General features: G+C 41.6%; 1 protein-coding gene across 1 annotated transcript in view; it reads right to left on the bottom strand.

Annotated features, from left to right (window-relative positions):
• Positions 1 to 286: 286 nt before the first annotated feature.
• The window catches only part of LOC147012776 (uncharacterized), a 93486-nt gene continuing 79986 nt past the window's right edge, over positions 287 to 13786 (bottom strand). The window contains exons 4-8 of the mRNA XM_085853952.1: positions 11335 to 11428; positions 9334 to 9365; positions 8652 to 8742; positions 1444 to 1552; positions 287 to 1337 (exon numbers count right to left, since the gene is read on the bottom strand). Coding sequence (XP_085710078.1) covers positions 1269 to 1337; positions 1444 to 1552; positions 8652 to 8742; positions 9334 to 9365; positions 11335 to 11428 — 395 coding nt within the window. The 3' untranslated portion in view covers positions 287 to 1268. The remainder of the gene's footprint in view (positions 1338 to 1443; positions 1553 to 8651; positions 8743 to 9333; positions 9366 to 11334; positions 11429 to 13786) is intronic.

Below are 13786 nucleotides of genomic sequence, written 5' to 3'. Positions count from 1 at the left end.
CGTTTTAATTTCGATTTTAATTTTGTCTTTGGTTTTTGCGATCGCTTAGGACGCTTAAAACTCGGTTGTCGAAATTCTGGTAAGAATCGGATGTTCTGGAGACGTTTTAAGATTGTATAAAAAATATTTCACTCGACGCGTCACGGGTCGTCCCATGATGCAGTGCGCTCGAGCAGACGCGTCGTTGTACGTTAAGGTATAATTGCGTGGAGAAATGGAGATTTTTGCTTCGGTTAACGTTACGATTTTTGATGGTTTGATACAGAATCATCGTAGAAACTTCTGGTTAGCGTTGCTACCTTCTCTGGGGACAGCTTTTATTAGACAAGGTCAGAGGTCAAGTTGACGATTTCGTAAGTACAAGTCTATGACTGCTTGTTTGTTTGTTTGTCTGTTTGTTTGTTTGTCCACACAGAACTTTCGTGTTTTTCTCCACAACCGCTTGGCGGATTGACACTAAATTTTCACCATTGGTGTGACTACTCATGTAGAATCTTTCTATGACAACTATGATGTCGTAGTTCATGTGGTGTGGCAGCCATGTTGAAAAAACGGAAAAACCGCACCCCAAGGAAAATGTTGAAACTTGGCACATAGCAAGTACTTCTCCTGGGGAATGAGTGTGATTTTTTTATGACGTCATAGGTGCCCTCGTTATGACGTCATAATTGCATATGTAAAATGCCACATCCAATCAGAATGAAATTTTTTGAGGGTCATCTCGGAATAAAATGGTCCACAGAAAAAAAAATTGATGACATCGTCGGTCACATGATTCGGCAGCCACATTTTTTTTCAAAGAAACTTTAAACATCTTCTTCTCTGAAATGACTGAACAGATTGAGATGAAACTTTACACGTATGACTGCCTGTCCATGATGAACAAAAGATTCACACATATGATGTCATAGGTCACATGTTTTGGCAGCCATACTGCATATACCCTAAAACCTTTAAAAATACACCACTCAAAAGAAGTCTTGGTGAGGGTCTGCAATCTCTGATTGATTTTTTTCTTGTTTAACTTGTTTGCGTCTGGAATAGATTTGACTATGTCCTCGGGAAGAGTGGGATCCAAGTCAAGGAACATGGCTAAATTCCAAATTCCATTTTCTCCCAAACTTGCAGCTTTGCTTTAACTTTCATCAGCAGTTGCTGTGCCATCAGGAATTGGCCATCTCCAGCAAGGGTGGTTGTGTGGTTGCAGGATCATGACCTAAACCTCTACATCCTAAGATTAACTGCTTATATTTTGGAGAGATTTTTAATTATCCATCACCCAAATTAACATTTACCACCACAATAGTGCAGTATAACCACAACTTGATAGACAACACCTGTCAAAAGGAAGAAAAAAAACGAATGATACAAGAAATAAGTAATGGGGAAATTAAGGAATCCAACCGTTGGAGAAAAATAAAAAGGAATAAAATATTTCCTCACCATTCTGATGGCTTTCTCTTCTGCTGAGGCTAAGGAGTATAACAGGTGAGCTGTCTCCGTCGTGCAGGTAACAACATCACGGTATTTTCCAACGGATGAGTTGACTGGCCTGGAGCAATGGGGCGGAAACTTGGATAAAGCCAAAGTCAGGAGATAAAGGGTTCGATTCAAAGTTACTCAACAAAGTCCACATGGATGGAAAACCAATTGAGCAGCACGGTACAAATGGCGACACATTTTTCATCGGCTTTCTCCACCGATAATGCGATCGATTAGCAGTTGGTTACTTTTGTATGCTGCATTCTTGTACCGACTGAGAGCTGTCTGAGTGTTGTGCAGGGGAACACATGCCTTCAAATTACAAGTACACCGTCACTTTAAGAGGAAACTAGCATTGAGCTTATCTCTTCGCCGACGATAGTTGAACAACATAACTTCCATAAGTTACAGCACAATAATACAGTTTATTGACGGTCAATATTTGCAATTTGTTTTTTATGTTCCCAGGGATCAGAATTTACGTCGATATTTTTTCCAATTTGCAAAATGCAATTCTCATTGAGTCCTGAATAATACACTGCTGTAAAGACCTAGCCTAACACTAGACGAAATGCTATAATGATGTCCCAGACATAATGCCTCTGACTACACCGCCATCTTACTAAATCCATCCCGATGCCTAGGGTTTGGCATTCCACACATCAGTTACGAACGTCAGATAGTCAGATAGAGTCAAATACATGGGTTCTGGTGTTAAACTGCCGTCAGTGAAGTAATGGGGTGGATTGAGCGCTGGATGCTGGAATGACGTGCCCATCCCTGGAGGCCGAGCATGAGAAATGTGGGATTTCCGAGGCCAAGGATTTCGAGCTCCACAGCTTAACTATGCCATCAACAGTGAAGCAGAAGACAAAAGTGGTGGCTTTGAGGTATGAGACAATCAAATGTAGATACCCATCGAAGGTTCTGCCAGGAATACGACCTCAGAATACATGATGGACCCACAAGTTGTGCCATTCAACATGTTGTGAAACACTTTGAGCACAAGGATACAGTGCACAACCACAGCAAGGGCAACAGTGGCAAGCCAACATCAGTAACCAAGAGCCAAGCCAACATCGACACCATGTGGGATTCTGCAGTGGACAGTACCAAGAAGTCCCACCGCCGGCGCCCCCGGGAGCTAGGCATCAAATCAACATAAGTCTGGTGTATCTTCACTAAGGAACTGAAGCTTTTCCCAAACATAATCTTTATGAGGCATAAACTGAGTCACGATGACATGAGAAGGAGACTTGATATGTGCAATTGGCTCATTGACAGGATGGATACCAACCACCCTGCCACACTGGATGATCTGAAGCAGGAGGAGTCAGACCACCTCCAGGCAGTTCCACATGAGACCTACAGGAAAGTTGGCAGAGCGTTGGATTCAGGATCAATGTCCGTCTGAATCATGGAGGGGCACACATCGAGAATGTCAATTGCAAGGATTTTGCATAAATGCCAATTTCATACCTTGGGCTTTCACGAACTCCAGCAGTGACTTGGAAAACTACATGGATGAAAAACATGTGCTTTCAAATGACTTACTGCTATAGCAATCAGTCATAGAAAATACCATGTCTTAAGCTTTCAAGAAATGTTTGGTTCACGCTCCTGAGGTTTCTGTTTTTGAAACACCCTGTACACATTAAGGAGGCTGTTTTGTTTACTTGTTTACACAGAAGCTTGTATCCAGTATATCTGATCCAGTCTCTATTGGTTGGTGTCTAATTGTCGAATTTCAAATCAGTATGTCTTTGTCAGGCTGACCGAGAGGTACCCACACTCACCAATGGAATGTACCCAGCGAAAAACTGCTATTCTGGTGTTTCACAGGCATGTCGCTTCATCAATGCATGTTCTGTTCCTCGTAGAGATGTAAAACTGAGCATCCAATCTGCCAGTGTTTGTTGGAAGACGTTAAAGATCCCATTGTGTCCTTCATGAAGAGAAGGCAAGATATTGCTGGCACTTTGAACAAATTACACATTCCTGCCTTGACTGACTTCCTTTGTCCAAGTGGCGACCTAACCCGTCCAGGATTGTAACCCAGCTCTGCAGAGGAACATGATACATGACAATCATGTGTTTGGCTGATGACCTTCTGGGTCAGTGAAATTTAGGGTTTAAGAAAATCATCTGTTGATGACAGCAATTTTTTTCCTTTTTAGATCCTCGTCAGAGGATCTCTCAGTCTTACGTTGTTGTTCTTGTTCTTCTTCTTGTGGACTTTTTTAGATCCTCGTGGAGGATCTCTAAGTCTTACTCACGTTGTTGTTCTTCATCTTCTTGTGGACATTTTTTATTTCACAGCCGAGTTTTCATCGAAACATCCTGAAACTTGGCATATATATGTAAAAAATACCCTGCGCAGACAGTAACCATCTCCGATTTTGAAAATTTCTCCGAGAAAAAAAAGTTATGACGTCAAAATATCTCCGTTAATGGAAATCGCCAAAAAAATTATCTCCGAAACTAGGCAAGCTTTTTGAATTCTGTTTGCAGAAATCGAACAGGGCATTAGCAGAGATGAATTAACGCACATATGATACATCACTATGACGTCATATCAATTTTTATGACGTCATTCCTATATTTTGACATTTTTTGTTTCACAACTCAGAGTTTTCATCGGATCTTCGTGAAACTTGCAATGTATATGCATGAAGTCCATGCGCAGGCAGTAACAATCTCCGATTTAGAAAATTCTTCCAAGAAAAAAGTTATGACGTCATAATATCACCGCTGATGGAAATCGCCTACACCATTATCTCCAAAACTAGGGAATCTTTTTGAATTCTCTTTGCGGGAATCAAACGGGGCATTTGCACAGATGATTTGACGCAAATCTGATACATCACAATGACGTCATATTCGTTTTATGACGTCATCACTATTTTCTGAAATTTTTTTGTTTCACAACCAAGAGTTTTCATCAGAACATCTTGAAACTTGACATGTTCATGCAGAAAGCTCACACGCAGACAGTAGCCATCTCAGATTGAGGGAATTCTTCCAAGAAAACAGTTATGACATCATAATATCGCAATGGAAATCGCATAAACAATTATCTCCGAAACAACGCAAGCTTTTTGAATACTTCAGATGGAATCGAATAGGGCATTAGAGATAATTTACCGCACACCTGATACATAACTGATAACTATGACGTCATCACTAAGAGGACGAGGATCTTAGCTCATTTGAGCTTGTTTATTATTATTATTATTATTATTATTATTATTATTAGAAATACTAGTGCATGCCCGTAGGTGCGTGCCCATAGGTGCATGGCCGCAGGTGCGTGCCCATAGGTGCATGGCCACAGGTGCATGGCCGTACGTGCAAACCCACCCCCCCCCCCCCCAAAGCAAAAAGACTCAAACCATGTGCCAGAAACAAGAACCACGCAGGCCGTTCCTTCGCTTTCATGTGCCTGTATGTGCAAAAATATAAATATACATATATATATATATATATATATATATATATATATATATATATATATATATATATATATATATATATATATATATATATATATATATATATATATATATACATATATACATATATATATATAAATATATACATATATATATAAATATATATATATATATATATATATATATATATATATATATATATATATATATATATACTTTAAAACCGCTTGCCAGAAATAACCACACAGGCTGTTCCTTCGCTCTCGCGTGGCCGTATGTGCATGGCCGTATGTGCGTGTCCATACGCGTGTGGCCGTACGTACGTGCCCATACGTGCGTGGCCGTACATACAAAAAAAAAACTTTCAAACAAACACACAGGCCATTCCTTCGCTCTCGTAAACAACGACTGGATTGGGGCATTGTGTTTAATCTATAAATGCGCAGAAGAAATCGAGAAATTATTAGAATACTGTAAGTCATCACTATCCAGAAGTAGTGCGTGCCCATAGGGAATGTTCACATCATTCCAGGAATTATCGCTTGCATTGAAGTAACAATTGCTGTGATACTTACACATACACAGAGTTAATTAAAATCAAGTTCACCTCCCTGTCTTTGCTTGCCATGACATTCGCTGCAATTTACCATTGGCACTCCTACACCACGGTAACTAAGGCACCGATCGATCCCAATCGTAACCGGCACGGCAAATGACGTCATCGTTGGCCGGCCGTGCACCAGCCGACGCAGCCACGCCAACGCAGCAACGTGTCCTGTGATTGGTAACTAAATGGCGCATCGGCCACGCCTACGCAGCACGTGTCTTGCCATTGGTTGGTAAATAAATGGCCATAACTTGGGAATCACTTGTCCGATAAATATCAAATCTTGAAAATGCACATCCTCAGGTCCCCAGCAATATAGCTGGCAAGTTTCTATTAGATCGGACCAGTGGTTGTCGGGAAACAGCGGTCACAGAAACACACACACACACACACACACACACTGCCGGAATTATAGATAGATGAAATGAGGTCAATGAGATGACAAATGAAGGGGTTGAATGCAGACTGCAGAGCAATGAGTAAGGAAACCCGTCGTTGTGAATCGTTTTTACCACCAAATTAAGATGTATTTCGTTGGCAAGCAGGTTGAGTAGAGCTGAATTCCTCAACACTTCCAAAGGCCACACTACACCGTTTTGACAATTGGAAACAAAAACAAGTTGTGCACTTTTTTTGATAAATTATTTCCGGAACAATTTTTCTTCAATAAATTAATAATAATAAAAATTATCTCCATATACACACCTTTATCTCGTTGGCACCTCTTCATAAACAACATTGCTTAGGAAACGGCGCTTCTTCTTTGTTTCCTTGTCCAGGGCAAGAATGCAGAGGCTGCTGGATCTGCCAACGTTTTGATAAATTATTCAATTAGCGCCAACGTATTTTGCCTTTTCGCAAGGAAAAACACGAAGATAAGAGGAGAGGAGAGGAGAGGAGAGGACAGAAAAAAACCCGTAATGGCGAACTCGGCTGAGTTTCTCTTCCCCATCGACCATGCCTACGCAGCAACGCATCCTGTCATTGGTTGATAAAAAATGGCTGCAGCAATGGTTCCCTTCATTGGTTGGTAAATAAATGGCCATAACTTGGGAAGCACTCGTCTGATTAATATCAAACCTTGAAAAGGCACATCCTCAGGTCCCCAGCAATATAGCTGGCAAGTTTCAATTAAATCAGACCAGTGGTTGTCGAGAAACAGCGGTCACACACACACACACACACACACACACACACACACACACACACACACACACACACACACACACACACACACACACACACACACACACACACACAGAGCTTGCTGGAATTCTAGATAAATAGGTGGAAAAAATTATGGGCCCAGACTGAGAATCAAACCCAGATCCTCTGGCACACTGTAACACTGTACCAGTGCTCTTGTACCAGTGCTCTGCCATCTGAGCTATCTGGGTGGCACTCTCTTTCTCCCACTGCTTCTGGAGAACTCGCTGCCAACCATAGGAGCAGCTGCAGCCTGCTCTCGAGAGTGTCCTCCCCCTGTGGGGACATCCATATTCACTATTAAACACAACAGGGGGGGGTAGTAATATAATTAGAAATGAGCAGGATAGAACATCTATATATTAATACTGAAGGACCAATTTTGTGCTCCTCCTAGCTGTCGCGTCATGTTTTTCTCGGTACTGTGACCTGGACTGAAAGAAACTTCGTACCTGTAAGACTGCATCGCACATTGTGGCAAGAGTCAACTTTCAACTCTGAAGCAGAATAAACACTTTTTGTTGAGACGGGGGCGAGGAGTGAAGAGCCGGGGGCAGGGGATGAAGAGACGGGGGCAGGGAGTGAAGAGGCGGGGGGCAGGGTAAGCAAATTTTTGGACAGGGGTAAGCAAATTGAAAGCGGGAGATGGGGGGAAATGGGGCAGGGGATGAGTGGGCGGGGGCTGGGGCGAATTAGGCTGGGTTGAGTGTGAGGGGGTGGACAGGGGGGCGGGGGACAGGGGCAAGTGGGGCGGGGAATCAAGAGCCGGGGGGCGAGGAGTGGAGGGGTGCGGGCGCGGCATTAATTTTTTGGGCGGGGGTAAGCAAATTGAAGGCGGGGGGTGGGGGTAATGGGGCAGGGGCGGGGGATGAGTAGGCGGCGGCAAGCACGCCCTGTCCAGTCCATGTCCCTCGAGTGCGGGTGAGCTGGTGAGGGTGGTTGAATGAACGGAATCCGTCTGTGACGGGATTTCGGCTAGTCATAAATATATGTGGAAAAATTTCGGGCCCAGACTGGGAATCGGAAGCAGTGGGAGAAAGAGAGTAGCACTTGTGTATGTGGAATAATTACGGTGCTCAGCTGGTGGGTCACCCAGATAGTTCAGATGGCAGAGCACTAGAATCTCAGCTGGTGGGTCACCCAGATAGTTCAGATGGCAGAGCACTGGTATGCTTTCCCAGAGGTCCTTGGTTTGATTCCTAGTCTCGGTTTGTAATTTTTCCACATATATTTATGATGTTCTGTCCTGCTCATTTCTGATTTTGTTATTTTGACTGGGTGAATGCTTCAAAATCTAACATGGGCTTTTGTTTCTCACTCTGTTTGTGTATTACCTTGACAGGCAATCACCACACTGTGTTGGTAATAGTCTTTAAATTCCAACAGGTTTGACGTTTTCGTTTACCACAAATTTCATAACTATCTGCTTTTCCATATGACATGCTCAATTATCTCATTTGACACCATCTTGCTTTTTCAGTTTACGGAGCATGTGATTTGGGTATTTGTTTTCCAAAGATAAATTCCCTCAAACATTGATTAATTCACATGCATTGTTCTACGTTTTATGTAAACCAAAATAAAGGTCAAATATGAAACATTATTATTATCAACAACATCCTCATCATTATCAAGTGCCTGAACACAATTTGCTACAAACTAGACTGTGAAGATTACCACTCAAATCTCGAGAATTGTCAAAACAGAAGGCAGGGATCCCCCCGGGTTTTTCGGTCACAGTGGATAAGCACGCCTGTGAAAGCCATTGATATAGGATTCAGCATGCCAACTCTGCACTCATCGGTCCCACTCACATCCGACACCCACCATTCACAAATCCTCCAGGACATTCCCGGCAGGATACCAGCCACGCGAAGCTGCAGGGGAGACAGGATGGAACGCACCTTGACAGCCTTTGTGGACATTCACTCTTCGTCGCCTTGGGACGTGCTTTAAGCCAAGTTAAAGCCCGTACACTGTCAGCAACTTGAAGAGCTAAAGCAAAGGGACAAGGGCCAAATAGAAAGTTATTTCTTTGCCATCCTTCATATCCCCCGAGAGAAAAAAAAATGACAGCTCTCACCCACCAACACCACTCCCCTCTACTAGGTATTCATTGCAACTAGTCTCCACAATTGGGTTGATAATTTTCGACGCACACATTTTTTTTTTGTATACCTTGTCGAGGCTCGTATGAGAGCTAACACATAACGCACAGCAAGGGGGGCATGACACAGGAGGGGAGGGAGTGGGAAGGACAAAACAGTGGGGAACAGACACATTAGGAGATCTGTGGAAGGGAGAGGGATGGGACGGGGAACATGGGGAAGAGAAGATGGACATTACAGGGACTTTCAGGAAGGAAAGCAGGGAATTTGAAGGAGGTGGATTTGGGGTGGATTATCGGGGGTAGAAAAGATCGAGGATTTGGATGGGGGATGATAAGAGGTGGTGGTGAACAGCTGTTTTGAAGGACTGGAGGGAAGAATGGGATTGAACAAAGTGAGGGAGTTTATTCCAAAGGTGGGAAAAAAGAGGAATGAAAGAGTGAAGGTGAGCAGTGATTCGTGATTTTGGTAGTTTTACCAGAAAGGGGTCGTTGGTGGACCTTGAGCACCCTGCGGAAATATGGGGGGGGGGGGACAAATCGCAGAGAAAGGGAAACATCATCTAACGAGATATAACAGCGATACATATCTAATATCACAATTAATTACTTTACACTTATGCTAGACATTCACTTTAAGGAAATAACTGCTCTATACTAATCATTATTAATCACAATAAGCCCCAACAATATTGTCATGTCTGAGGCTCACAAATGCAAAATGCTTCGGTGTTGGAATCTTTTGGCTCACAAGTGGCTGAAGGGTTTTGAACTACTGTGTTCACTCAAATTATCTACAACTTTATTTTTCCCCAAGGTCACCCAAATTAACCAAATGTGGCGGCGGCACGTATGGGAAGCAGATGGATGGAAGATGTTTTCTTCCCATTTTAATGGTTTATTTATTATGAATATGTGGAGAAAGGTGAAAGGAACATGCAATTCAGAACAGTCCAAGCAAGGCAACAGCCACAAACAAGTAGAAAAGGGAAAATGAAACTGATGCACAGTGATGAAATAAAGAACAATTCCCACCCCGACTTGGTGCCACAGACCAAACTTTTACAAACAATGAGTAATGCAGGTGAGGACTTCCCTTTGGTGATGTGTGGATTGCAAGGCGATTATGCAATGTTTGAGACGCGAGATGCAAGTTTGAGATGTTTGGGATGGAGGAGTGAGACGAAGACAGCCCACGACGAGGACAGCACCAAATACGAGGAAAGCCAGCAAAGAAGATAGCCAGTAACTAAGAGAGCACCAAGGAACAAGGAAAGGCAGAGACGAGGAGAGCCAGCGATGAAGAGAGCGCCAAAGAATGAGGAGCACCAGAGAACGACATATGCCAGAGAATAGAGAGCAATCTTCTTTGTTCACAGGTAAAACTCTAACTATGTATTTGTGTCCTAGAACCAGCCCTCGTGACTCTCTGTACTTTTTTCATGGTGCATCTTCCCCCCAGCTTTTCTGGCCCACCCTCCATACTCTGGGACCACCTTCACCTGCTGAGGGCCACGTGATCAGTTGCCCACTCCTTGTGGGAGATCCATCCTCCAATCCCCCAGGCAGTCCCACCCATATGGCGCCCCCCCCAAAGTATGTCCCCTCTTCCATGGCTCCACAGCACACTACGCCACTATGGCTTGCACACACCACCTGAACAGTTCATATTGGTGTCCTCTTAAAGCATGTCAGCTTTCCCACGTGCCTTCTTGTGACTGGAAGTACTCACCTGAAACCACCTGCTAACAATAGATGTTTACGCATACAATCTTACCCTGATACCATCTATAAATGTCATATGCTGCCTCCTCAGCGTTATGTGTTACAAGACGACTTGCATGTCCCCGATACTTGGCAATCTAACATAATCGAAACACATGGACCATGTTACACTTACCCCAGTCTAGCTACGGATTCCCTCACCCCTTCCACATAACAGTCTCGCTATGTCCTGGGTTGTACCTCTAAACGTAGCATTATTAACCCCAAGGCAGTGGTTTCCCCAGAAATTTAAGCTAGGGAGGTGTGGGGGTGGTAGGGGGAGGGTATATAATAGTTTATTGTTGAGCTTCTAGGAGTGGTGTTGGGATAATTCAGGAGTTGTACACCCCCCCCCCCCCCATAGGGAGGGGTGTCGGGAAATCCCTGCCCCAAGGAGCCATTTCCAACAAGACACACAGCATACTTGAGTGAATTCAATAGCACACCATTGCAAATCCCCATGCCCCCCCCCCCAAAGCAAAGTTGTAAGGTGGCAAAAAGTTCCACCAGGAATGACTCAATATCAAATATAGAGATTAAAAAATTCCATTTTGACCCCTGTAGTCCCAAGTCCCCACTCACTGGGGCATGAACCTGGGGTTAAATCCAAAAAATCGTTACATATTCCATGCATCCCCAAATGTTGATTGCATCTACAAAGTTACATTTTAAAGTATTTTAAAATGTACCCGTAATTGCATTTTTTGGTATTTCACCTGTTGACTGACTGCCACAGGGTGGAGCCAAAAATGATAATGCTCTTGCACCCTCTTGCCACGTGGTGATCACAGACACCAAGTTGGTGAATTTCTGCACAACCGTTCAGGAGAAGATTGCATGACGGAAGGACAGACAGACAGACGAAAGGAGACGATGAAAATATCCCTCCACTCATGTTTTTCAAAAAGTGTATACGGTCATATATAAAGGCTGTCCCAAAAGTATGTTTCCACATTTTTAAAGTGTCTAAAAAATATGTTTACACCTTTTTAAGGAGTGTCTCAAAAATATGTTTACACCTTTTTAAAGTGTCTCAAAAATATCTTTACACCTTTTTAAAGTGTCTCAAAAATATGTTTACACATTTTAAAGCACGTCTCAAAAAGATGGAATCACATTTTTAAAGCATGTCCCAAAAAGATGTATGCACATTTTTAACGTGTGTCCCAAAAAGATGTATAGACATTTTAAAAGCATGTCCCAAAAAGATGTATACACATTTTAACGTGTGTCCCAAAAAGATGTATAGACATTTTAAAAGCATGTCTCAAAAAGATGTATACACATTTTTAAAGCGTGTGCCAAAAAGATGTATACACATTTTTAAAGCGTCCCAAAAAGATGTATACTCATTTTAAAAGCATGTCCCAAAAAGATGTATACACATTTTAAAAGCATGTCCCAAAAAGATGTCTACACATATTTAAAGCGTGTCCCAAAAAGATGTGTACACATTTTTAAAGCATGTCCCATAAAGATGTATACACATTTTAAAAGCGTGTCCCAAAAAGATGTATATACATTTTAAAAGTATGTCCCAAAAAGATGTATGCACATTTTTAAAGCGTGTCCCAAAAAGATGTATGCACATTTTTAACGTGTGTCCCAAAAAGATGTATAGACATTTTAAAAGCATGTCCCAAAAAGATGTATGCACATTTTTATAGCGTGTCCCAAAAAGATGTATGCACATTTTTAAAGCGTGCCCCAAAAAGATGTATACACATTTTAAAAGCATGTCCCAAAAAGATGTATACACATTTTAAAAGCATGTCCCAAAAAGATGTCTACACATATTTAAAGCGTGTCCCAAAAAGATGTGTACACATTTTTAAAGCATGTCCCATAAAGATGTATACACATTTTAAAAGCGTGTCCCAAAAAGATGTATATACATTTTAAAAGCATGTCCCAAAAAGATGTATACACATTTTTAAAGCATGTCTCAAAAAGATGTATACACATTTTATAAGCATGTCCCAAAAAGATGTATACACATTTTAAAAGCGTGTCCAAAAAAGATGTATACCCATTTTAAATGCATGTCCCAAAAAGATGTATACACATTTTTAAAGCATGTCCCAAAAAGATGTATACACATTTTTAAAGCATGTCTCAAAAAGATGTATACACATTTTAAAAGCGTGTCCCAAAAAGATGTATACACATTTTAAAAGCGTGTCCCAAAAAGATGTATATACATTTTTAAAGCATGTCTCAAAAAGATGTATACATATTTTTAAAGCGTGTCCCAAAAATATGTATACACATTTTTAAAACGTGCCCCAAAAACATGTATACACATTTTTTAAAGAGTGTCCCAAAAAGATGTATACACATTTTAAAAGCATGTCTCAAAAATATGTTTACACATTTTAAAAGTATGTCCCAAAAAGATGTATACACATTTTTAAAACGTGCCCCAAAAAGATGTATACACATTTTAAAGCGTGTCCCAAAAAGATGTGTATACATTTTAAAAGCATGTCCCAAAAAGATGTGTATACATTTTAAAAGCATGTCTCAAAAATATGTTTACACATTTTAAAAGCATGTCCCATAAAGATGTATACATATAAAAAAAAGTGTGTCCCAAAAACACGTACACACATTTTACAGCAGGTCCAAAAAAGACGTATATCTGCTGTGATAGCTGCCTTCTCTACAGGAATGTTTGGATTTTCAGAGGACCAATACACACAATTATGTCGGTTCACTGTAGCACTGAGCTTGAATGTTGCCTCATCTGAACAAACAATCATGTCCACAAACCGTGTATCCTCGTCCACCTTCCTTTGAAACCTTTTACAAAACTCAGCTCTGTGATCTGGGTCGTCTTCAATCATTTCATGGAACAGTCTGGGGTGTATACACATTTGAAATTTAAATGTGTCTGTACACACATTTCATTTCATGTAACAGTTTCATGTTATTCAATCAATAAGATTTCCAATTAGCTGTTTTGAGAATCCGATGTAAACTTACCCTGCTGATTCCAGTCTCATGAGCACATCGCCTTTGGGATCGTGAATTGTTGTAACACCTTAGCAGAATTTTCCCCACACGTTGATAAGTGGGGTCGTCTCCCAGATCGTTGCTTGCACACATCTTGCACAATACTCACGATTTTGTGACCTTGACCTTAAAACAATCGGCTTCTAGCGTTTT

Source organism: Eptatretus burgeri, chromosome 14 (genome assembly GCF_056783735.1).
Source record: "Eptatretus burgeri isolate ZD-2024b chromosome 14, Ebu_testis_v1, whole genome shotgun sequence".
Taxonomy (NCBI): Eukaryota; Metazoa; Chordata; class Myxini; order Myxiniformes; family Myxinidae; genus Eptatretus; species Eptatretus burgeri.
This window is presented reverse-complemented; position numbering and strand designations above follow the sequence as displayed.